This window comes from Mustela putorius, unplaced genomic scaffold (assembly GCF_011764305.1).
Source record: "Mustela putorius furo isolate JIRA1106 unplaced genomic scaffold, ASM1176430v1.1 tig00000868_pilon_pilon_pilon, whole genome shotgun sequence".
NCBI classification, from domain to species: Eukaryota; Metazoa; Chordata; class Mammalia; order Carnivora; family Mustelidae; genus Mustela; species Mustela putorius.
The window spans coordinates 6,612,186-6,636,109 of NW_025421502.1; the positions used below are offsets into that span (position 1 = coordinate 6,612,186).

Sequence of the window (23,924 nt, forward strand, 5' to 3'; positions counted from 1 at the left end):
CAAGGATGAAAAATCTCATTCCCGTCTTGAGACACTATTGTCTATGGTACAAGAAGAACTTGATTTATTTATATGTATTTATTTATTCCTGTAATATTTATTATCCTCAAAATAAACACTCTTGTGCTTACAAAAATCTAAAATTCCATACAAATGCAGTCTCCCTTCCCTGTCCATATCCCCACCTTCAATTTTGTACCTATAGCTTCTTTGGTGTTTTTTAAATACACTTTTCATGTGCCCCCTCTTGGCCTTTGTACTTGCTGTTCCCTTGCCTGGAACATTCTTCTCCCTCTTTTACACATGCCTCTGCCTGACCTCTTTCAGAGCTCCGTCCAAGAGTCACTTTATCACTGAGGTCTTCACTGACCTCCCCACCGCCCCGATTTTAGAATACTACCACACCTACTCCTCCCAATCCTTATTCCCATTTGCTTTAGCACTTACCGCCTGACACACTTTGTATTTACTCATTTATTTTTTTACTCTTTCTCCATTCGTTAGAATATGAAGTCTAGGAGGGCATGCATTTTTATTTATTTTGTTCACTGCTGTTTCCCCAGCACCAAGAGCATTGCCTGATACTCAAAGGGTTCTTGAAAACTATTAAGTAGATGAATTAATGAACGCATGCAAAGGAGTCACTGAACAATTACCGTATGCCAGCTGCTATGCGTTTAGTGAAGACATTTAGTGAAGGAGGAAGTAGGCAGACAATTACAATACTGTTGGTAAATTTTATGAAAGAAGTGCTATCTTAGGGGTGCTTTGAAGAACAGAAGAAGGGGACCAGGTCCACAGGTGGGGGTACTGAGCTTTGAATGAGGGAACGGGTAGAGGAGAGAAGAACCAAAGTGAAGTTGCAGGAGCAGACAGCCAGAGGTAGAGCAGTGCCTAGACAAAAAAGCCTGGCTCATGTGGTGAACTACCATCATTACAAGAGCTCCAACTTTTTTCAAAAGCTATGGAAAGCCATTGAAGGGTTTTCAGTAGAGGAAAGGTATAAATCCTTTAGCTTCTAGAAAGCTCACTCAGGTAGCAATGTGCAGAGAGGTGGAAGGAAACTAAAGACAGAGTGGCCCTCAGGTGGACGCCCATCAGCTTGCTGGGAGAGAGGAGGGTTTGAACAAGGCTGTAGTGATGCAGGTGATGAAGAGAGCACGCTGGAGAGATTATTGATAGACTTGGAGCAGGAAGGTAGAGGGATACTTGGAGCAGGAGGGGTAGAGGGTCACTCCCAGTCCATGAGTCACACATTTTTTGGTGAAGGCAATCATCAAATAGGACGCTCACATTTCTCTGAATGACTTGCTCACCACAGTCCACATATTTTATGATATTTAAAAATGGAATCTAGCAAGGGCAAAGGTAAACAGGAAAGAAAATAAAGGGCGCTGTGTTGTTTGTAAGGTTTTTTGTTTTGTTTTGTTTTATAAACATATAATGTATTTTTATCCCCAGGGGTACAGGTCTGTGAATCATCAGGCTTACACACTTCACAGCACTCACCATAGCACATACCCTCCCCAATGTCCATAACCCCAGGGTACTGGGGATGTAAAATATATGACCTAAAGAATTTGCTGCCTAGTCAAGTAGATTTTATAAATATGTGAATATATATTTATAGAGAAAAATTTAAACCAAAAATTTATCACCCATCAGCAGATGGGTGATATTAGTACTTGGCACTTGGGATTTTTTAATGGCTCATTTGGTTTTTATCTTTTGAATACATTGCCTGAAACCTATACTGAAATAAATGTATTTTAAGCTTTAAACTACAGTCTGACACTTCTGTAGTTAAACTTGAATAAATACAGTTTAATATGTTGAGATTCTATATGGTGAACAGTTTTTAATCTTGAGACATATGCACAGAAATTATTTTGAATAATGAAGGACCAGATTATTCCCATTTAAATTGAGTCTCTATAAAGTATATGCAAACATAACGGTGCCCACCAAGAAAATATCTAAAAAGGAACAATTTATTGATTAATAAAAATGGTGAAAAATTGGCTCTTATTTTGGAAAACTATTTAATCCAAACTTAAGTTACAGAGACAATAATAATGGAATTATTTTAGAAATCTTACAACACTAGAAAAATTGTCTTTAATTTTGGGAATAATAAAAGCACTAACATGACCAATGAGTAGTGAACTTATGACATTGTTCATCTGAGTCATTATTCGTAATGACTTTTGAGCAGGCTGAAAATATAAATTAATTTAAGAGGATTAGATAGGTTAATGAATGGTTATATGGCATTTGCTTGTTACTTTATTAATTTATATTTTCTCTAGAAACCACAAAACTAGTCAAGTATAAATATCTTAATCAATTGGCCATAACATACTCTAACTTCAAAATCCATTTTTTAAGAAGATTTTATTTATTTATTTGATAGAGAGAGCAGAAGCAGAGGGAGCAGGAGATGGAGAAGCAGGTTCTCTGCTGAGCAGGAAGCCCAGTGCTGGGCCCCATCCTGAGACCCTGGGATCATGACCTTACCCAAAGCCGGATACTTAACTGACAGCCACCCAGGAGTCCCTAAAGTCAATTTTTGAGCAGTGAAGCTTTCATTTGTAAACTTGAATTTAATGACCGCAATGTCATGGGTGTATAATGGGTTTATGAATCGAAGGACACTCAAAATACACATATAAGTAAGATCTTGATCAGCAAAGTAACTATTTGGGGTGTGTGTGTGTGTGTGTGTGTGTGTATACTTAGAAGTATGTCTGTGCCTTCTATCCAACTCCAGTCAATTCCCTCTCCCCTGCTAGTAACAGATGACACTGTCCTTGGCTTGCTACCATTTTTCCTGCCAGTGAGATCAAAGGACTGTATGCACATTTTTGGTAGCTGAGAATATATCCTTGGCAACATAGTTCTGAATAATCCACAAGACTTGTATTCACAATCCAAAATTAATGTTACATCTTTAAAACTACTTTTATTTTTAGAGTTTAGCAAAAATAGAAGTAGTTTCCTAACCATGAAGAAAAATTTTGTATCTATTTTCTCTATAGCTCTCCTTTGATTTTCATGAAATATTGTGTTAAAATAGGCAATATAATTTTGTAGATTTCACAGTTATGGGTCGTCTTTCTAAATCTTTACTTTAATGTGGTCATGCAACAGAGACCAAGTTAGAAAATACAGAAATGTTAATTGCTTGTTAAAACGCTTGATTTCAAATTTGCTCTGATTTTTCAATGAAATATTCCCTTCCTGAGTTATACATCAATGCAGTGAAAAACTCAATTGTACTGCACAATCTTTTTTCAAGTGGCAAGGTTAGGTTTAAATGGAAACAAACCTTTTCGAATTGCACTTATCCATTCTCAGTCTAAACATTGAATTAATGTACTTTTTGTTATAGGATTTCCTTCCTGACATCAACATTTTAAGAAGTGAAATGCCCTGGAGATGGTGGGGCAGATGGAGTTATAGACCACAATAAAACCCAAGTCTTCTTCTACTTTCAGCTCCCCTATCGCTACAAGTGCCGAATTCTGCCTTTACTTAGCATTAGCATTCACTTCCCAAACAATTTACCTAAGAGAGAGATGATTAAACCTGTTTATGGGCTATGGAGAAGGACCTAGTGGAAAGCAGGAGGCTCTGATATAGATGCAGGGATAATTGATGGAGAAAGATCCCCAAGGACAGAGGGAAGGATGGATTCCAAAGTGTATTGGATGTATCTGTCTGCAGAGGAGGGGGTGCCTATTCTCCCTCTGGCTAGGAAGGAGGTCCATATGGGTTTGGATTGATGAGAGACATGATGGTGTGGGAATTTTCACCTGATAGCCTCAATTTTCTCTGCAAAATCAAACACAGGGAGAATTTTAAATAGGGGGCATGAAATGGGAAGGAAGGCTCTCTGACTACAAAGATATGCCAGATACCCAGCTCATTAAGAAGCTACCTGGTTGAGTAAATAAAAAAGAAACACAGAAAAGTGATGTTGCACTGTGCACTTTCAATAACCTAAAGCTGATTTTGTGAGGAAATTCTTAGTCTTCCTATGAGGATTACAAAATAATTTATGAGGAACAGATTCTCTGAATGGTCCTAAACGTGGTGTATTTTTAATAAAAATTATGCATGACCAATTCTCCCTCTAATGTGCACTCTATGCTTTCTTTAATGTTACAGAGTATGAATTAAGATGCTGATTAACTGAAATGTCACACATTGAAAATAGGTTAGCCGTTCATTAGATGTAACAGAATACAGAACTAGTTAACATGAAGTCATAAATTATCATTTACCATCACTTATAAAGTGTAACTTTGTTAAAATATACTAACATTAAAAGAATTTTTGAATTAGTAGGAAAATGCTCAATGTTTTATGTAAAAATAGACATAAATAGTCAGAATTATAGCTGGATGTCTTTGTGCTCTTTTCCACCATCCCAAACCTGCATCTAATTCTACATAAAGCCAACAGAATCCCAATGCTGACTGTGGTTGAAAAACAGCTAAATCTCAGAACTGCTATATTTCCATTTTATATGTAAATATTCCCATCCATCTTCCGGAATATTCTAACCCCTCCAGTGTGCCCAGTGTCATAGGTTATCGACAACTGACAGCATCTTTTGTTTCCTTTTCTGGTACACCCTCGGTGCCACAGTTGACCTTGGCATCCCCTAGTTTGTAAACAAGTTTTTGTGCCAGTTAGTTGGCCACATTTCATAAGAGGAAGAATCGAACAAAATATGTTCCTTTGTCATGCTATTCAGTGATTCCCTTTGCAAATCTGCTTACTGAAGTTTTGAAGATGCAGAAGTCACATAACGAGCTGCTTTCTGGGAACTGCCTTGCATTTTCTCTGTTTCTAGCCACAACAACTCTAGCTTTCTAAATGAGATGGAGGTGATGGATTTGCAGGTATTTGAAGAAAAAGATGCACCAGAACAGCAAAGATTTTTTTTTTGAAAGGAAAAACTACTACAGATGCTTAGTGTTTTTCAAAAGAAAACAAGAGAGAAGACCTATTGTGTACTTCCAACCAATAATTTCCATTTTCCTTGGCATACAAAACATCAGCATATTTCTGCACAGCATAGAGAAGCTTGCAGACTAGGACAGTTTTAATTGGTCCTTTAAGTTTCAATGGTTACATTATTATGTTAATTGAATAATTTTTCTTTTTTTAGGGTCCTCTGGGGCCTCCAGGACAAAAGGTAGAGTATAAATAGTACGGGGAAGTAATTATACTTGCATTGCCTAATGGCTAGCATGAGAGGTGAATAGAATTAGCTACTGTAAGCCATGCTGAAACATCTTGATTGTGCATTCTTCTTTCTAAAAATACAATCATTTAGCGTGAGCCCTTAGATTTCTAATCAACTCCATTATAGGGAATCCAATAAATCCAGAGTAAACTCTTTTTAAGCTCTCTGCCGAACTTTACATTACTGAATTTTTAATGTTAAGCATTGTGACAAAGCTCAGAATTTGAAGGGTCATAGGACATGGCAGATCGATTGCATGGTCCTGCTCAAGTATTATGACCAAATGATCGTAGAACAGACCAGAACAGAAGACATGCTTGTTGTATGGTAACTATATTCCATTGGTCCACAAGTGTTTCCCTTTGCAAGGTAATCTGAAAAATGACTTCCTGATTGTCATTTTCCAGTCATCAGAATTCACCATTACATTCTGATGGAGGTGGTCTAGCACTTCCAAAATTACATCAATATACAGTAGTAAATATATCAGTAGTAGGTAGATGGCCTTTTGCCAACAAAATATTGCTAAGTCCCCTTTCCCTATTATAACTCCCACCTCACAATGGGGGGAAAAGGATATCTAACCTACAGAAAACTAAAGAAAACAATTGCATTACAACAGGTGGAAAAGTGATTATTCTTTATCTTTGGAATCCACCAAAGATAGAGACTTTTTATCCCCCAAGTGCTGGGCACGCGGCATCTGTTGAAATATAATCCTACAAAACCAAGTCCAAAGCCAATGAGTTGTGAGACAACTTGTGTATAAGAACACTTTGTCCTTTGCAATAATGTCTCTATTAAGCATGGTGTGAAATTGTAAAGCTACCCTAATCCACATGCAACCAGGGTAAAATTACTGCCTGAGGCTTCAGGAAGTCGTTTAATGACCCACTCAATATAATTACCTAAAGCACTAAGGAACTGGCCATCTCAATATGTTTTGCATATAATGGCTGTATTTTTTATAGTGACTATATTTTTAATAGACTTCCTCTTTTAGAGCAGCTTTAGGTTTGTATTTACTGTTTAAAAAAACCTTTCCCATTATTATTAAAGAAATTTTATTTCATACATGAACTGAGAAAAATCTGTTTTCTAGGCTAGACAAAGAATAAACACATTTTATTTAAAAATGGTTTCTCCAGAGCCTGAAAGGGGAAATGACATCACTATTTGAAAATATTTGTTAATGTTTTTATATTCAGGTAAATGTCATAGATTTTCTCAGGTGATTATTAGCTTTCTTATTCTCAGTTCACCCCACCTACGTCCAACCATTCATTATCACCCCAGTGTGCGTGTGCCCATGTGTACACACACACACGCACACACTTACTTAATATTTGATGTGCTGTTTTTTATTCCTAGTCAGTATTTAACATTTGTAACACCTTTTCCAGTTGTTGGAAGACATATTCACACTCTCCTGGCTTAAATGTACTCCCTGAAAGTCCAGGGGAAAATGCTCCAAATACAGCAAATTTGAGTTTATAGCCTAAGTGCTTTTTTTTGACTAATTGTGGAACAAGTGGTTGTTACTTTAATTACCTTTTGTTTTATGGCATTTAAACTCTTGAAATGCAAGTTACTGCTACTGCTAGGCTTTCCCAGATGGAACTAAGCCTGTTTATTTCTTAAAAGCACCAACATTTAGAGCCATGTGGTCTTCTGAGAGTTGTGGATCCCAATTTATGATGTAAATTTCTTTAAAATCATATTAGGTTTAAGTGGATATTTAAAAACATGGTTAAATTCAATTCCATGGTTTCTGAGAATGCTTGATGAATCTGCTTACATTACTATATATCTGAATTCCGTGGATATGTATCTGAAACCTTAACCTTTTGCGCTTGTTTTAGCAAGGTAAGGTTATGACTCACATAATTAATACAATACAAATATAAAGTTGAAATATTTTATGATTTCGTCTGCTTAATTTAATCCTGTGTTTTCTTAGGGTTCTGTTGGAGAACCTGGAATTCCAGGGGTGAATGGTCAAAAGGTAAGTTCTATAGACTATTTCTGATCATTTAAAGGGTTAAAATTACAAAATCATTCTAGTTAGTAATGTTAGTAAAAAGTTTACATACTTATAAAAACACTACATATACTTTTGAAATGTAGGGAAATTATGGTGCAAAAGATCCAAATATTTTAATTTTTAATGATGCATAAAATAGAAACTCTTAGAAAATTTTCCATTTTCTTTTGATAAGTTTTATAGGAATACAACTATATCTTTCTTATACATAGAATAGGAAAAATGTTGTATTTAACACTAATTGTAATAAACAAAATACACTCCAATTTATTCTTGGCATGGCAAAAGTAACATGTGTTACTTCTCTCATTAACAAAAGTTATTCTTACAGAGGGAACCTATTGGAATATTCTGAACCTAGGAGTAAGCTCTTTTTACTGTTAAGAAAAATCAGCATTTAAATAGACTTGCTAAGCTTTGGTAGTATACTTTTATTGTACTGTTAATAATGAAGGGGGAATAAAATAAGAAACCCCCACAACTCTACACAGACGTATCTATGTGAGTGGTTACATCTACTCCTGCAACATATTTACTGGTTGGACAAAGCATCTAGTATCTTCCCACAGGTAAGGCTGCTTTTCTGTGCTCCCCAACAGTGCTGACTGGCTTTTCAATCTGGAACCTCACAGAGACCAGGAATATCACAGGGGCAGCTAACAAAGCCCGTCTACAAGGAGCCAGGGACTGGCTGAGCTAGGGACTTCCCGTGTCTCCCACAGGATTTTTGGACTCCCATCAGCTTGCATTCAACAGAAAATTTTAAATCCATGCACTCTGGATAAAATTCTGAAATCTTAAGCAGCCCAATATTGACATACAGAGTAGACCTGCTAGGGACTTTTCCATTTTGTCCATCTTTTCTTCTCCAATAAGATGATAATTAACAATCACTATTTAAAACCTACAGAGGGGCTAGCAAAAAGCATGAGTCTGCCACTTACAGGACACATGAATTTTGGCAAAGTCCTTGAACTCTCTGGCCTCGGTCTCTTCGTTTGTAAATGGAAGGCAGTAACAGTTTCCACCTGTTAGGGTCGATGTGAAGATTAAATGCCTTTATGACAGGGGGATTTTACAATGAAACTTTCGTTTCGTTTTATTTTGGTGAAATTCTGGAAATGTGATCAATCTGTATCTTAAACAAGGCTCTGTGCTTCCACAATTACTCAATTCGCAGTGAAACTGATGTCCTCAACCAAGGCTTATGGTATCCGTTAGTCCACAAACCAAATACTCCTCAGGAGTGAACTGCCCAAGTCACTGCTCAGTTTACCACTTAATAAAATGCGTATCTGTTTGCTTCACAAATCCTGGTAAAGGTCAAAGCTTAACTTTCTATAAGAGCATTGTAGATCATGGAGGGATACATAAAAATTTGGAATTATACTCATTCTAAGATTGATTTTGAAGTTAGGTAAGTCAAGATAATATTTTTGAAAGGACAGATATGGATATAAGAGAAATGTTTTTAACACTGGTGAAGAACAAAGCTTATACCCTTAAGGTTAATGTTTTGCTTTTTCTTCTTTGCTTCTTTTTTTTTTTTCCAGCTTTGGGACAATCATGAAAATTTATAGAAACCTTTAACCTAAAACAAAACAACCTTAAAACTGTCACATACATGTTTATGAAGACTACATATTCTTTATTTTTGCAAAGGAAATATGCAATTTCCTTAGCAAGGAAAGGAATGTGACATTTTCTTGTCCTAGTCACCAAGGTTAAATTATATTTCAAGGAAATAGTTAATATTTGCAGTTTTATGTCTTGTTATACATCTTTGTGGCATCTTAAAGTGTTTTCTATAAGACCTAGGGAATCTAAATAATTTCATACTTTTATGAAGGTATTAGCAAAACGTAGTTTACGATTGATTTTCCTACTCCATAGAATTTAACCTAAAACTTTGTGGATGAAATTTCTGTTAATACTAGTCATTATCTAACATTTGTAATATATGCTATATTATCTTTAGGAAAATAAAGTGTAAAACCATGAGTCCTTCACTGAAACTGCAAGTCATTTAGACAGTAAAAACAAAGCTGGAAAAAGAGTAATAATTCTATGATTCAGTATATGAAATATGTTTTGGATGTCTACAATTTGCTTTTCTAAAACAAGAGCTTACAGTGACATAATTTTTTTAAAGCACCTAAATGTCCTCAAACTGTCTTGAGAAAACTTTTTTCCCACATTACAATTTCACTTTCAAAGAAGTATTTTTGTGGCTTAGAAAATATTTTTCAGAAAATGGTTAGGGGAAAATATGATTTTCTAGCCATCAGAAACACAACAGAATAACAACTAGAAAATAGAAAGATTTTTCTCTTTTAAAATATGAAAGAAAAATATTTTTTTAAATGTATTTTATTTGTTTTCCATCCATTTAGACTGACAAAATTGGTGATTGGTTTTGGCCAATAAACTTGGTAGTGACTTTTTCTTTCCCACTATTTTCCTTCAAATGTGGGTCACCTTAACTGCTAATCTGAATATTTTTTATTTTGTAATGGTCTTCCAGTTCTTCCGATTGTATTAGGAGAGGACTTACATAAGCAGTACCATGGCAGTGAACCCCAATCTAGCTCTTTCTGGCATCACAGTCTACAAAGGGCTCCTGAGCCTCTTTTGTGAAATGTGGAAGGCAGTGTGGTATGGAGGGGAAATGTGTGGACTCTATAGTCAGAGACAGAATGAATGGGTCAGATCCCAGTTCTCATTTGGGCAAGTTAAATGTTTCTAAGGCTCAGGTGTAAATAGAAATACAGACCTTGCAGTATTAACCAGATAATGTCTCTAAAGTGAAGGCAATGTTACAGATGCTCAATACATGTTACTGTCTGTGGGAATAGTATCACACTGGAGGATTTTCAGCAAATGAGCCCCAGGTTTACCCTTAAGCAGGGAGGAGAAGCCAGTTAAATCATGATAGGAAGAACACAAACATGCAAAATTACACAGGAAGGTAAAATGTTTCTCTGTCCCTTGGCTCTTTCCCCACTCACCCACCCTAGAGCGCTGCCCTGAGGTCAGGATGCTAAGTTTCCTTCCATCTCATGGGCAGCCTTTGGAAGACCCTTTTCACATTTCCTTTGTGAAATGAGACCAGGGGATGCACTTATTTATTTCTAAGTCTCTAAGAGATAGAGTCAGCTGTGTCTCATTTTCGAGTCAACCTTGGCTTCTAGCATTCTCAGTTCCCATTTCTGAAAGCTCTTGTTTCCATAATTTCCAATTTGTTGTCAGCAGCCAAAGCAATTAGGGTGGGATTTTATGCTAAGTCTTACCTATATGTATGAAAAGTTGTCCTCTTCTTCCCTAGCTAATCGTATTGAACACAAACTATTGTAATTTTCAGCAATAGATCTTGTTAGTTTAAAGGTGTAATTAGCATTTTGTTTGTGTCCCATTATTCATGATCCCTCTCTGTCTTTCTGTCTCTCTCTCTCACACACCCACATGCATACATGAAGAGATTCATACATATTATACATATATACTTACATATATTTACGTGTATATCTAAATATTTGACCATTAAACCCTACATCTCAGATATATTGGAAAAGTGGAAGCTTTTAAAAATAACTTTGTGGTAGAATCGTCTTTTAAACCATCTTTTAAACTATCTTTTAAACGTTAGTTCCTTTGACAAAATTAATTGCTGTCTCTAATTTTTGATAACCAGGTAATGGGTATTAAGGGGGGCATGCGTTGTGATGAGCACTGGGTGTTGTACACTACTAATGAATCTTTGAACACTACATCAAAAACTAATGATGTACCATATGCTGGCTAACTGAATATAACAAAAAAATTTTTTTTTGCTTATATGTGTGTATCAGAACTTTCAAAATCTCAACTTTTATTAGTGATATTAGAACCCTACATTTTTCTTCTCTCCACATTTTCACATTAATTAGCACCCATAAAAATGAATCATCATAATGACAGTTTACTGGGCAAATAGCACTGAAGAAGAGATCTGGGGACAGAGACAGGGTACATTAAAAGTCTAATTGGTGCACTTAACAGCCTTGTCTGTTTGTTACCATGAAAATAATAATAAATATTTTCAGGATTAAGAACCAATTATTTTGTCTCGGCAAGCTAGAGTATTTCTGAAGCTCCAGAGTCATAGGGATTATTTCCAAAGCAAAAGACAAATATCAGAAGATCTTATTCATGGATTTTTCTGAAATTTATTATTTTTAAACTTCAATATATAATATAAATAAAAAATGATGCTAGCGTTATCATCTTCTAATAAAAAATGATTAGTGTATCATCTACGAGTCTAGCCCAGATAGCTATGTGATTTTTAAGGAACATTAAATTTTAATTAGCTTATAGTTATGGTATTTAGAATTCCTTTTCATCTCCTATCTGTGGATCTCATGGTCTTCACTGACATTAATCCTCACAGCATACTTCTAATGGCATTTTTATTGTAAGTGTATTTAGAGAACAGATAAATTGAAGCTCTCAGACTTCCAAAGGTCAAGCTGTTTATTCAAGTCTGTTCAGTGCACTGTTCGATGAACTCAATATTTTTTATTCTTGATTCACTTACTGTAACAACTAAATACCCTCTTTTCTTTGGCTTCCTTGGCTCTGAATCAAATTCCTGAAGGATTTGAATATGGTATAGTTCTGTTGTTTTCTGGTTGGTTAGTTTAGAAGTTTCCTATAGCAGAACTTATTCAGTGGTCCTTTTATCCAGTATAGTTGTGACTTTCTGACTTTAGACTTTAAGGAAAGATACTCAGAGTAAATGAAGTGATTGATTTCTGATTCCAGATTAATTAATAGTTCAGGGAAAGTATCTTACAGCAATTCAATCATTTTGCAGGTTAAAGTTGAGACGAATTGTTTTTATGAATTTTTCTCTCTTCTGAAGTTAGCAGTTATGTACATTAGAATTCTCAGAATACAGGACTTTTTTTCTCTAGTAACTATAATAATAGGACGTGTTCTTTCTTCTAAAAGAGACATCATCATTTTCCTATTACAGAACATTTCATGTAGTCAAATCACTTTTTCCTTAAGTGTGATTCATACATTCTCTGGCATTTTTGCATACATGCTTACTCTTAAAGAGGGTTTTCACTCAATTTTACTTGTTAAGTGGGACAAACAATATTTCTATTCTGCATGTAATTAATTTTACGTTCCTTTAGAGAGGAATGAAAAGTTGGTTACAAGAGGTAGTTTAATGTTGGCTTGAAATAAATGAAGTACAGTAAAGATTTTTTTAAACCACTTTCCCCCTGACTTCATTTAGGCATATTACTATAGAATTTGATAATAGTTATCATTCTACAAAATTCTGTCATTCTACTAAAATAACGGGAGAGGGAAGAATGAAAAGTTGGGGAAAGGGATTCCTGGGGGAAGGGTGTGAGAGAAGGCAAGCTGCTCACAGACCATCCCAAAACAAACAAAGCAAATGGGTTTGATTTATGAGATCATCAAGTCCCCTTATTTTCCATTTTAATTGAAAGAACACCATATTTTCCAGAAGGGATTACAAAAATACTGATTTACTACATCTGATTCAATTGTGTATGTAATCTGGGAAAGCTTTTTTAAAAAACCTCCCATAAATGTGTCCACTGATTGACTTGTTGATTTTTTTCAGTCATCCATACAGCCCTTACTACTGGGTACCAGGCACCATCTCTCCCGGTCCTCATGGAATTTCCAGCATAACTGGGGATGGGGACATTAAATGAACAGTTATACCAAAAGCCTGTTATGTCACAATTCTGTTAAAGACTGTGGCAGAGAGTCTGGTGCCCAGAGCCAAGTAATGCCAAGTGATGCTTCTCTGAATAGACAGGTGACTTAGGTGAGACCCAACAGGTGGCCAGCATTTGGCGAAGGGAGAGAAACTACCCCTATGGTGCACTACTTACAAATTAAATTACAGACAAGCTTGCTCTCAGAATTTGGTTTCCAAAATACCATATTACCAAGCATAATGGGGCTTCTGTATTCATCATGGTCTACCTTTTCTCCAAGCTTATGACCAACCCCCCACCCCCGCTCCTGCTGTCTCTCTCTGAAATAAATAAATAAACATATAAAAGTACATAAATAAATAAAAGGCATTGCAATGAAATAACTTACTGTGACAATCCTAACAGTTTAGCACCTACCCAATTCCGTTCATTTGTTATGAGACCACACTGCCAAGAGATCGTGACCATTTTCCAACTGCGAAACAGTATCAGTATCAGAAGGGTTAATTTGTGAGAAATTGAATTACTTTCAGGATTCTCTTCTCTGTCTTCTCTGCCCATTGCAGAGAACAGAAAAGCGCGGTGTATGTATTCAGAATTTTTTTTTTAAGATTTTATTTATTTATCAGACAGAGATCACAAGTAGGCAGAGAGGCAGGCAGAGAGAGAGGGGAAAGCAGGCTCCCTGCTGAGCAGAGCGCCCGATGTGGGGCTCGATCCCAGGACCCTGGAATCATGACTTTAGCCGAAGGCAGAGGCTTTAACCCACTGAGCCACCCAGGCGCCCCCTATTCAGCATTTAGTATCAGGTATTGTCCTTAGTGTGGTGTGCATATTAGTTCACTTATTCCTCACGGCAATCCCAGGAAGGAGGAACTGGCATCTCCACTATATTAACGAGCAACTGGGAGGACAAATATTTTACCCAGAGTTACCGAGGTGCTTGTATTAGAGTTCAGCTTCAAAGCCAGGTAGTTTGTTCTCACTGTGCATGACTCTGCTCCCACCATTAAGAATGAGGATCTTAGGGGGTGCCTGGGTGGCTCAGTGGGTTAAGCCACTGCCTTCAGCTCAGTTCATGATCTCAGAGTCCTGGGTTGAGCGCCGCATCGGACTCTCTGCTCAGCAGGGAGCCTGCTTCCTCCTCTCTCTCTTCCTGCCTCTCTGCCTACTTGTTATCTCTCTCTCTGTCAAATAAATAAATAAATAAATAAATAAATAAAATCTTAAAAAAAAAAAAAAGAATGAGGATCTTAGGGTGACTGGGTGGCTCAGTTAGTTGAGTGACTGCCTTCAGCTCAGGTCATGATTCTGGAGTCTCAGCATAGAGTCCCGTATTGGGCTCCCTGCTCAGCAGGGGTCTGCTTCTCCCTCTGACCTTCCCCCCTCATGCTTGCTCTCTCTCTCTCTCTCAAATAAATAAATAAAATCTTTTTTAAAAAATGAAACTAACTGAAGCCTTTATTAAAAAAAAAAAGAATGAGGATATTAAATTCAGAATAACCTAGTTTTGCTTTTCAGTATTTGTAGGACCTTGGGCAAGGTATTTATCTTCTCTGAGCCTTAGTGTCTTCATTCATCAAATGAAGATTAAAATATTTATCTGAACGTTTAATCAGGAAAAATAAAGTAACAGATGTAACTTTATTAAAATGTTAAATATTCTTACAATATTAAATAAGAACCGACTATGTTCCTTTCTGTACTAGGGGCATTAATAACTCCATGACTCAGAAGCCTCCTGGGTGTATAAGCAAATGTTAGTAAGAACTATTATTTCTTTCTACTACTCTTCACTGATCTTTAGAATTTTTCCAACTGGATATAACCACCTAACATTTCTATTAATAATTAGGCACATTCTCTTCCCAAGAGAAAAAAAATAATTCATCATTCAAAGTGCACATAGATTTATCATTAAGGACTATGCTTTAGGAAAGAAGAAATTAGCTGGGCTTTAAAACTTAAAAAAGTCAATATATTATCAAGGGCGTGTCATGTTGCAAGTCCTAGAACACTTAACACTTTGATTATAGTTTCCTAAAACATGTCTTTGTTCTCAGTCTTCTCTCCCCCATAAGCATGTACATGGTGAACAATTTTTGTATACATACAGAAAACACAGTTCTCTATGACACCATGCTCTCTGGTTGGTTTTTGCTCCTTTTGGTACCTTTCATAAATTACTTACAAAGGTGATACTGGATAGCGTTTCCCTTAGACTCAGGCAAGCAGTGCTTCTCATGATGCCTCCTCTGTCCCTCCTATGGTATAACCCTCCCCACAGAGTGAGGGCCAAGGAGGCATGACTACTCAAAGCCCAGTTTCCCCATTTCTTGATCACATCGTAGGTCCACGACCCAAGAATTTCTGCCTCACGTGTCCTGATTCTGCTTCTAGTGCTTGTATTGGCCTCTTCTTCAGGTCCATAGTCCCGTGAACAACCCCACAGCTGGTGTAGGCACCCCTAAACCTGTTGGTAACCTTGGAACCGCTCTGGGTGGGGAGCTGTGGGCAAAGCTTGCAGGCTGTGAGGTTCACACGCAGCCTCCAAGGCCCGTCCTGGTGAAGAAGAGGATGAGGGTTGGGAAGAGGAAGAGAGGATATTAGCACTATGGGGTAGAATGTGGCGTCATCCATGTGGACTTCTACACAGACCTTCAAAGATTAGGGGTGTACTCAAGGCACATAATTCTCATTAATGTAAATTTTGCCCAAATTAATGCAATTTAGCTATTTCCTTTGACCACTAAATTCTTAGCTATCTTTTTGTTCAAATTATATTTTGTACATTTCTGTTACATTTCTTAGCAGAACAAAAACTGAAATAAGCAGTCATAATTCGCAGGCATATTTCTGAGAGAGTCCATGCCATAATATTATTGATAAAACTGCTATGTTTACTTATTTTACATTTTTAAACATTTGTACTTTAAAAAAATGAATAATGAAGGTTTGATTACTAGGTTCAGTTTAGTTATTACTTTAATCAGTTTAAGACCCATTTCAGTAGATTATCTGAAACAGAATGTTTTTAATTAGGCTCCTGGCTGATAGACCTATCAACTTTCTACTCATTAGCATTCGTATTACCGGTATGGACAGAGAGATTCTAATTTTAGGGAGGGATTTTGCTGATTAGATAAACAAGACAGAGCCTTCTACAGAACGCCAGATTCTCTGACATAGAACCAAACCCAACTGCCCAGGTTTTCTGGTTTTTCTTTCGCCAAATTACAAAGACTCCTCTGCCTGTAGGCAAGGAGGTAGAAAAGAATTGGAGACTGGACACGCAAGCAGAAGCCTTTTAGAAACTACTAAATTGCTTTACGTAAGAGAGAGTAAAGCTGAATGCCCAGGGTGGTGTAGGAGAGAGGGGAGGAGAGAGAAAGTCAGGGTGGAAGCCAGCAAGTGAGGAAAGCTGCCTGCTCTGTGATGTGAGACCGTCCCAGGAACACCATATCCTGATCACAAAAGGCCTGGGAAGAGTGGGGTTTTGGAGGCAATTGGTGAAGAGAACTGACTGACCCATCTGAACTGGTCTGGGACAAAACCACGATGAACCCCAGCAGAAGGGTCCGGGGAGCCCTGGACTCGATACTTCCTTCACCTGTGAAATTGGGCTCTGAGCCGAGTATAATCAGTGTCTGAGGAATAAGGAAATCACCAGGTGACATCTTGAGTCCAGCAACAGCAACAAATAATAATAATAATAATATTATATAGGTATCGTGAGTTGAATGAAATTTTCTAAGTTCCTACTTAAAATAATAATAAAACTACATCTTAGTCCTTTAGAGTGAAGAGAAGGCAAGCATTTAATCTACTCACACACTTCAGAGAAGGAAAACTGAGCCCCATAGAAACTTGAGCGATTTGCTCTATGTCACAAGACCAGAGGTGGAAAACCTGAGATTAGACTGGAGGCTTCCTGAAGCCACTTTCCTCTTTCATGCTCAAGTTAAACAGGAAAGAAGCATAATAAAAGTGAATGAGGTTTCTTTTAGACATGAGTTGCTCAAATAGAAGGCACACAAGATGGGGAATTGGGAGGCCTGGGCTCTGATCTTACATCTGCTCTTTGTAGGTATTTCCCTCTGGAACGTTATTCTCTGAATGTGCTTCTTTGTCTGTTAAGAATAACTGGCTTGGGTCCTTTCACCTAAAATAATTCACTATTCTGTGAGTGCTTCTTCTTAGGGAAGAGCAGATGTTAGGGTGAGTTCGTCAGGTAAATGACGGTATGTGTATGCTCTGAAAGGGTCTTGTGGGAACTTTAGATGACACAATAATTAATATACCCAGCACTGCCCCACCTCCTGCTTGCCACCCACCCCCCGAGGCAGTTGGGGTGCAGGAAAGAGCAGATGGAAGGATATAGGGAAATACGTAGAAGGCCCCAGTTTCTGTACCTACAGACACAACTAGAGCAGGCTTTAGTGCTCTCAGCCATCCTTCCCTGAGAGTTCCGGTGGGGCTCAGGGGCGTGAGCCCCTTGGAAGCCATGAAAGTTCTGCTCATTCAAGGCATCTTGCCCCTCGTGGGACTCCTCCGCCCATCGTACTCTGCCCTTCACTTACCTTGAGCTTATCCTCTGTTCCTCAGCTCGAATGTTCCACACTGACCTATGTGACTTGTAGGTATCACTGCTGGCTTAACACCTCTCCCATCTTTTTCCTGATTCCCCTTCTCTTTTCCCACCAAGGGCTGGCGTGCTGTAGTTGAGATGAACCATCTCTTACCAACACCCATACAGGTTTTTCAGTTTCCCAGAAGAGAAGCCTTGCACTGTCTGTCTCTCACCAGGCCTATAAGAGCTTTGTATCTTCATGTGGTCTTAATGTATAGGCTTAATGTATAGGTCTTAATGTATAGGCTTCATTCATTTCTCCATCATATATGTAACTGAACAATTATTTTGTGTAAGATATAGTTTCTAGGCAATGTGGAATGAGGAGGGATCAAAATAGACAGAACACATATTCTCGTGTGGTGAGAGGGTAGAGGTGGGAAATAAGGTCACCAGATAATATACAGGATGCCAAATTAAACTTGAATTTTAGATAAATGACCCCTAACTTCTGTCCCATTCAATTTTTAAGATATATGTAACTTTAAAATAGTGTTGTATATTTGAAATTAAAATGTAAGTAGTTGTTCTGTATCTTGATTTCTCAAATCTGGCATTCCTAGTAGGAGAGACAGATTTGAAACCAAAAAAAGCATACGTTACGTGGCAGTTAGTGCAATAGAGAAAATTAAGTAAGATAGTGGGCAAAGGAGGTAGTGAGGTATCCAGTCAACCCCTGTAGTAAGGGGACATTTGAGGCAAGGCTGAGAGGTGTGCAAAAAGACAAATGACTTTTTTCAAAACATTAATAGCACTTATAGGACGGGGCTAAGATTTGATTTTGTTTTATTGTGTTGTACAATGCTACATTCCTATAAATTTCAAAATACGTAGGTCTTTTTGTGCATTTTGTGTTCATATTCATTTGCCATCAGGAAACCAGAGTAGAAAACTAAACTATACATGTAAACTGGAAAGAATAAATAGGAATGGAGAGCAGAAACCCCATTTTCTTGACTTTTTCCCAAACATTTGTTCCCAGAAGTCCCTGTTGGGTGCCTCGCTCAGTGCTTCCAATGAATCTTCCTCTACCAGGTGTTACTTGCCCAACTGCTTCTAAAGCCGCCGAGGCCCCCAAGTCTCATGAAAGGACACACACTCCCCACTATGGCTGCCTGCAGAAGGCATCTAAAAGCCAGTCCTGCTTACCCTGCAAGTCACTGAGATCTGGCAGGAGAAAAAGTACACTCAGTGTTTCATTTAGGTGTCAGTGACCATTAGTCTTTATTTTATTACGTGAGTGTACCAACCCCCAACTCCAGAGGCAGGAGAGCAACCTTAAGACTAATACCATGTTCACAGCGTAGAGAATATAGTCAGTGATGTTAAAACAACACATAGTGACAGGTGGTAGCTACGCTCGTGCTAACCATAGAGTAATGTATAGGGAAGTGGAATCACTATGCTGTCCATCTGAAACTAATGTGACATTGGGTGTCAATTATACTCAAGTAAAAAATTTGAAAAATAAAAATAAATAAACCTAAGGAAGAGTTGAAAAGCCCAAGGTGGGGTGGGAGGGAGACCAACACTGTATTCTGCTCAATATCACTCTTTCCATCCACTGATGGTTCATCTTCCTTGTAGCTAATTCCCTCTTCTGTTTGGATGAGTTCTTTTTGAAAATGCAACCCTTAAACAAAATCGGTTTTGACAAGTGAATGTAAAATTATATGATGCTAAATTTTTAAGCTCCAACTCATTGTAAATTCGCATTGTCAGAATAGAAAACACTTGCCCTCAGGCAAGTGATATTACCTCTCAAGGACCTATTTCCCTTTGGCAGTCAATTTCGTAAGACAACCACACTCCTTCCTCTCTTTCAGCATTCTTTCAGGTTGCCCCAGATTAGCGTTAGTGGTACCTGAAACCATTGTAAAAATCTTGAGTGATGTCTTATATTAGAGTTGGAAAGAGCTAAAGAGTGTTTGGTTTGAGGGAGGGAAGGAAGGAAAAAAGAAAAGAAAATAGCAAGACCGTTTCCTAAAAGCCAGTCTAACTTATTTTTAGCTTAAATACGCACATCATCGTTTGTGAGTAATAGACAGTTTAAATAGAATTTAAACTATTAGAGAGAAAACCTTATCAATCTAAATCTTAAGTTAGCTGTTGTTTTTCATTATTACTATCTTTGGAATATCCTTCAGTACTTGTGAAATGCAATCAGAAATTGATGGACAGATTCTATAACAAATAGGAAACTAACTCTCTACACATTAGAAACCTGTCATTTTTTTGTTTATACTTTTCTAATTTTTTTCATATGTATATTTTAATACATTATGTAGTAATGTAATATTGTCACTTTATTTGAAGGGGACTCATAGTATTTTACACTCATACACCAGAAAATATCAATACACTACATGACATATGGTTCATTCTTCTTCATTCATTCCTTTTGATTTGTGTCTCTTTATTTCATGAAATGCAAGAAAACTTCATTCAAAGCAAAAAATTCTCTGACCTTAATTAGATGTCCTTTTAAGTTATTTTTGTACGTATTGTTTTTTTCTGGCTCAAAAGTCAGCTCTTTGGTCACAGGTGCCTGTCATACGTATTTCATCTTTATATCCCACGAAACATGCAGTCTAGAGTAGAACAGGTAGAAAATTCTCACTAAATGTTAGTTGAATGAATTGATGCCTTCCAGAATCCCACATCTTGGACTTGGAGCTCAGAGTTACACAGCATTTCATCCTTAACATTCCTTTCCCACACCTTTCCCGATTCCTTCCCACAACTAAGGTTGGATAGTAGCAGAATGCTCCATAGCCTCCTAATCTAAGTTTGAATATATTCTTCTTCTTCTTTTTTAAGATTTTATTTATTTATTTGACAGAGATCACGAGTAGGCAGAGAGGCAGGCAGAGAGAGAGGGGGAAGCAGGCTCCTGCTGAGCAGAGAGCCCAATGCGGGGCTCGATTCCAGGACCCTAAGATCATGACCTAAGCTGAAGGCAGAGGCTTCAACCCACTGAGCCACCCAGGTGCCCCTGAGTATATTCTTCTTGATAAAACTTATTAGAAAGGTAAAATGCTGTGAGTCAATTTCTCATATTTCTTTTTATCTTCCTTTGTTTCATTCAAGAAACAGCTTTATTCACTTTTAGCTTTAAAATTTTGTGAGATACCTATTGAAATGATAAACACACATACAAAAATGTAACCTTACAAGTGATAAATGTAAAACTGGGCAACAGTAAACTCTCATTTGTGCTTAGTAATATTACCCCCAAATAATTAAAATTGTGATATCCAATGCCGATGAAGTTGTGAAAAAGTAACTCAGAGTGGGGACCTATTGAAGCAGATAAAACTTGAATCCTTTGGAAGACAATTTAGAAATATTTACAGAGGTGGGTGTTTTAGTTTATCTTTAATAGCAGAGACTGGCAACAACCAAGTGTTCAAGTATTTGGGACAGACTAAACATATGATCATACCGGACTTTGATAGATGATAAACTATTCACAAGACAATCATGAATACCATGTGAAAACAAATACTAGGTATTAGTATCAAATATCAATAGTATCAAATAATAAGAAATCAGAATGTCAAACTATGTAATAAGCTTGCAATTGCTTGAAAACATGTAAGTATAAATAAAAAAACTAGAAGGAAACAGGACAAAAAGAAAACTATTATTATAGGGTGATAGAATCCTAGGTGCATTTTTTGTTTTGTATTATGTTAAAAGATTATTTTAACAGTATATAAAAATTTTAAAACGGGATCACGTTTTAGTCCCTCGGTGTTCATATATTAAGGAGGATGTTAACCAGATACCTAAATAACGTCTCTCTTCCTTGCTTCAAAATCTCAGCATGTACTTTGTTCAGTTCCAGGGGCTTAACTATTTTTTTATTATTTTTCTGGCTACCATGGTTATTCTTTGAAAGTCTAAACAAAGTACATATTGTTTCCTGGCAGCATCTCTTGTTTGCATTAAACCATGAGTTATGATATTAGTGCATCCTGTTGTGGATTCTTTGAAGAAAGCAGACCTGATAGCTCTTCTGTTGCTGAGTAAATGACAGTCCTTTTTCGGGATATATTATATTTCTGAGTTCTTACTCTTTGTGATGTGCAAGTGGCCAATCAAAAATTTCCTATAATGGCCATTGCTCTTCTGTCAGCATTTTTGTCATTTATCCACGGAAAGTGCAAGAGTTACAATTATAGTGTAACTTTATTTACAAAGCAGAATTTCTTCCAGGAAATTAATATAATCCAGTATAGTAGTAAAATATTTTTTGCTTTTGTGGAAGGGTAACATAAGCTTCCTATTCTTAGTTTACCTGGATTTATATAAAGATATAAATATCTTTATATAAGCTATAACTAATTCAGGTTTCTATACATTCTGAAAGGTCACTTTTTTTTCTTTTAAAAATTTTATTTACTCACTTGACAGACAGAGATCACAAGTAGGCAGAGAGACAGGCAGAGAGAGAGGGGGAAGCAGGCTTCCCGCTGAGCAGAGAGCCTGATGGGGCTCCATCCTAGGACCCTGGGATCATGACCCGAACCGTAGGCAGAGGTCTCCCACTGAGCCACCCAGGCGCCCCGAAAGGTCATGTATAAGTGAGGAGTATAAACCAAAGGATAATGAGGATGTAAATACTCCCATGTATTCTCTCCCAGTATTTAGATGCTTTCATTCATTCTGGAATGCATCGTACTGTTAAGAGCACAACCTCTTAAGTTAGATCATGAGAGTTCAAATCTTGGCTAGAGTTGTGTAAGTCTAGAAAAGTTGCTGAAGCCCTCTGTGCCTTAATTTCTTCATCTGTTAAATAGAGATAAAGGTAGTACTTACCTCATAGAAATTGGTGAGAATTAAATGAATTGATGAATGTAAAGTTCCTGGCATTTAAAAATGGTAGTTATCATTATTAATGTGCATTTTTTTAAGCTGAGAGTACAAATATTGAAGTGCAATCTCTGCCCTGTAGGGGACTTAGAAAACATGCTTAAAAATCAACTAAGTTGGGCGCCTGGGTGGCTCAGTCGTTAAGTGTCTGTCTTTGGCTAAGATGGTGATCTCAAGGTCTTGGGATTGAGCTCTGCATTGGGCTCCCTGCTCAACAGGAAGCCGGCTTCTCCCTCTGCCCCTCCCCCTGCTTGTGTTCTGTCTCTCTCTCTGCGTCTCTGTCAAATAAATAAATAAAATCTTTAAAAAAAAAATCAACTAAGTTTGCTGCGAACCTAAAACTGCTCTAAAATAAAGTTTGGGTTTTTTTTTAAATCAACTCATAACTTTACTACCCTCACTGGAAAGAAGAAAGCTGTCTCATCATTGGTGCACACTGTAGAGGGCTTTGGGAAAGTTCTTAAATGAAATGGAATTCTATTTGATATGACTTGGAGCCACATGGAAGAATCAAGAGTCACAATATCTTATCCTTGTTGCTGGGCACTTCATGACTTCTCATTTTTGGAAAACAACTGCTGGTTCAGAGCCTAGGAAAACTGCTACACAGTCTCTTCTTTCTGAGATGGGAAATTTTTCTGACCTAGTAACCATCATGTTTCTCCCAAATGCCTATCACTCAATAGGACAATGAGAGCCACAGCTCTGATGTCTTATTCTAATTATTTTTGCAGTGAAATTGAGAAGAGAAACCAAAGCCATTTTGACTTTTGACTTTTGTGTCAAATGTGTCTAATTTTGTTGGTGTTCAAAGATGTGTGTGTTCTTTAAGCTATAGATTTAGAAATGCTCATTTGATTAAGTCTCATAAATGTAATGATTTGGTCCTTAGTTTCCTGAGCTGATGAACCATTTGCAAGTTCTCCATCGAGAGAGCTTGTGTTTTCAGGTGTCTTTAACTCATTCCACAGATATTTATTTATTGCCTACAAGGTACCCAGCACCATGCTAGATACTCATTTCTGTCGGTAAGTTGCTTCAGCTTTCTTAACGGAGAAAAGACTGAGCAAAGGAAATTAACCCTGTTTATCCTTGGGCCCAAGTACATAGAATTTTGGACCAAATAAGCTAATTTGTATTTATACTAGTAGACACTTATTTTTCTACTTCCAGATCATTATTGGACAGCTGTATCCTCTAATGATCTATATAATGTGTAGATTTTATGTATTTTATTTAATGGTGTCTATTTTTTTCATGAGGGTGATCCCGGGTTGCCTGGAGCAGTAGGACAAAATGGAATACCAGGGCCAAAGGTTAGTACAAGTGAAACCAAGCAGAATCATTTGAGATATGAGTTTTCATGAA

General features: G+C 37.2%; 1 protein-coding gene across 14 annotated transcripts in view; it reads left to right on the forward strand.

Annotated features, from left to right (window-relative positions):
- Window positions 1-23,924, forward strand: part of COL25A1 (collagen type XXV alpha 1 chain) — a 460,001-nt gene that overhangs the window by 354,902 nt on the left and 81,175 nt on the right. For all 14 annotated transcript variants that reach the window (XM_013054002.2, XM_004748091.3, XM_045085556.1 and 11 more), the window contains 3 exons: window positions 5,180-5,206; window positions 7,218-7,262; window positions 23,819-23,872. In XM_013054002.2, coding sequence (XP_012909456.1) covers window positions 5,180-5,206; window positions 7,218-7,262; window positions 23,819-23,872 — 126 coding nt within the window. The remainder of the gene's footprint in view (window positions 1-5,179; window positions 5,207-7,217; window positions 7,263-23,818; window positions 23,873-23,924) is intronic.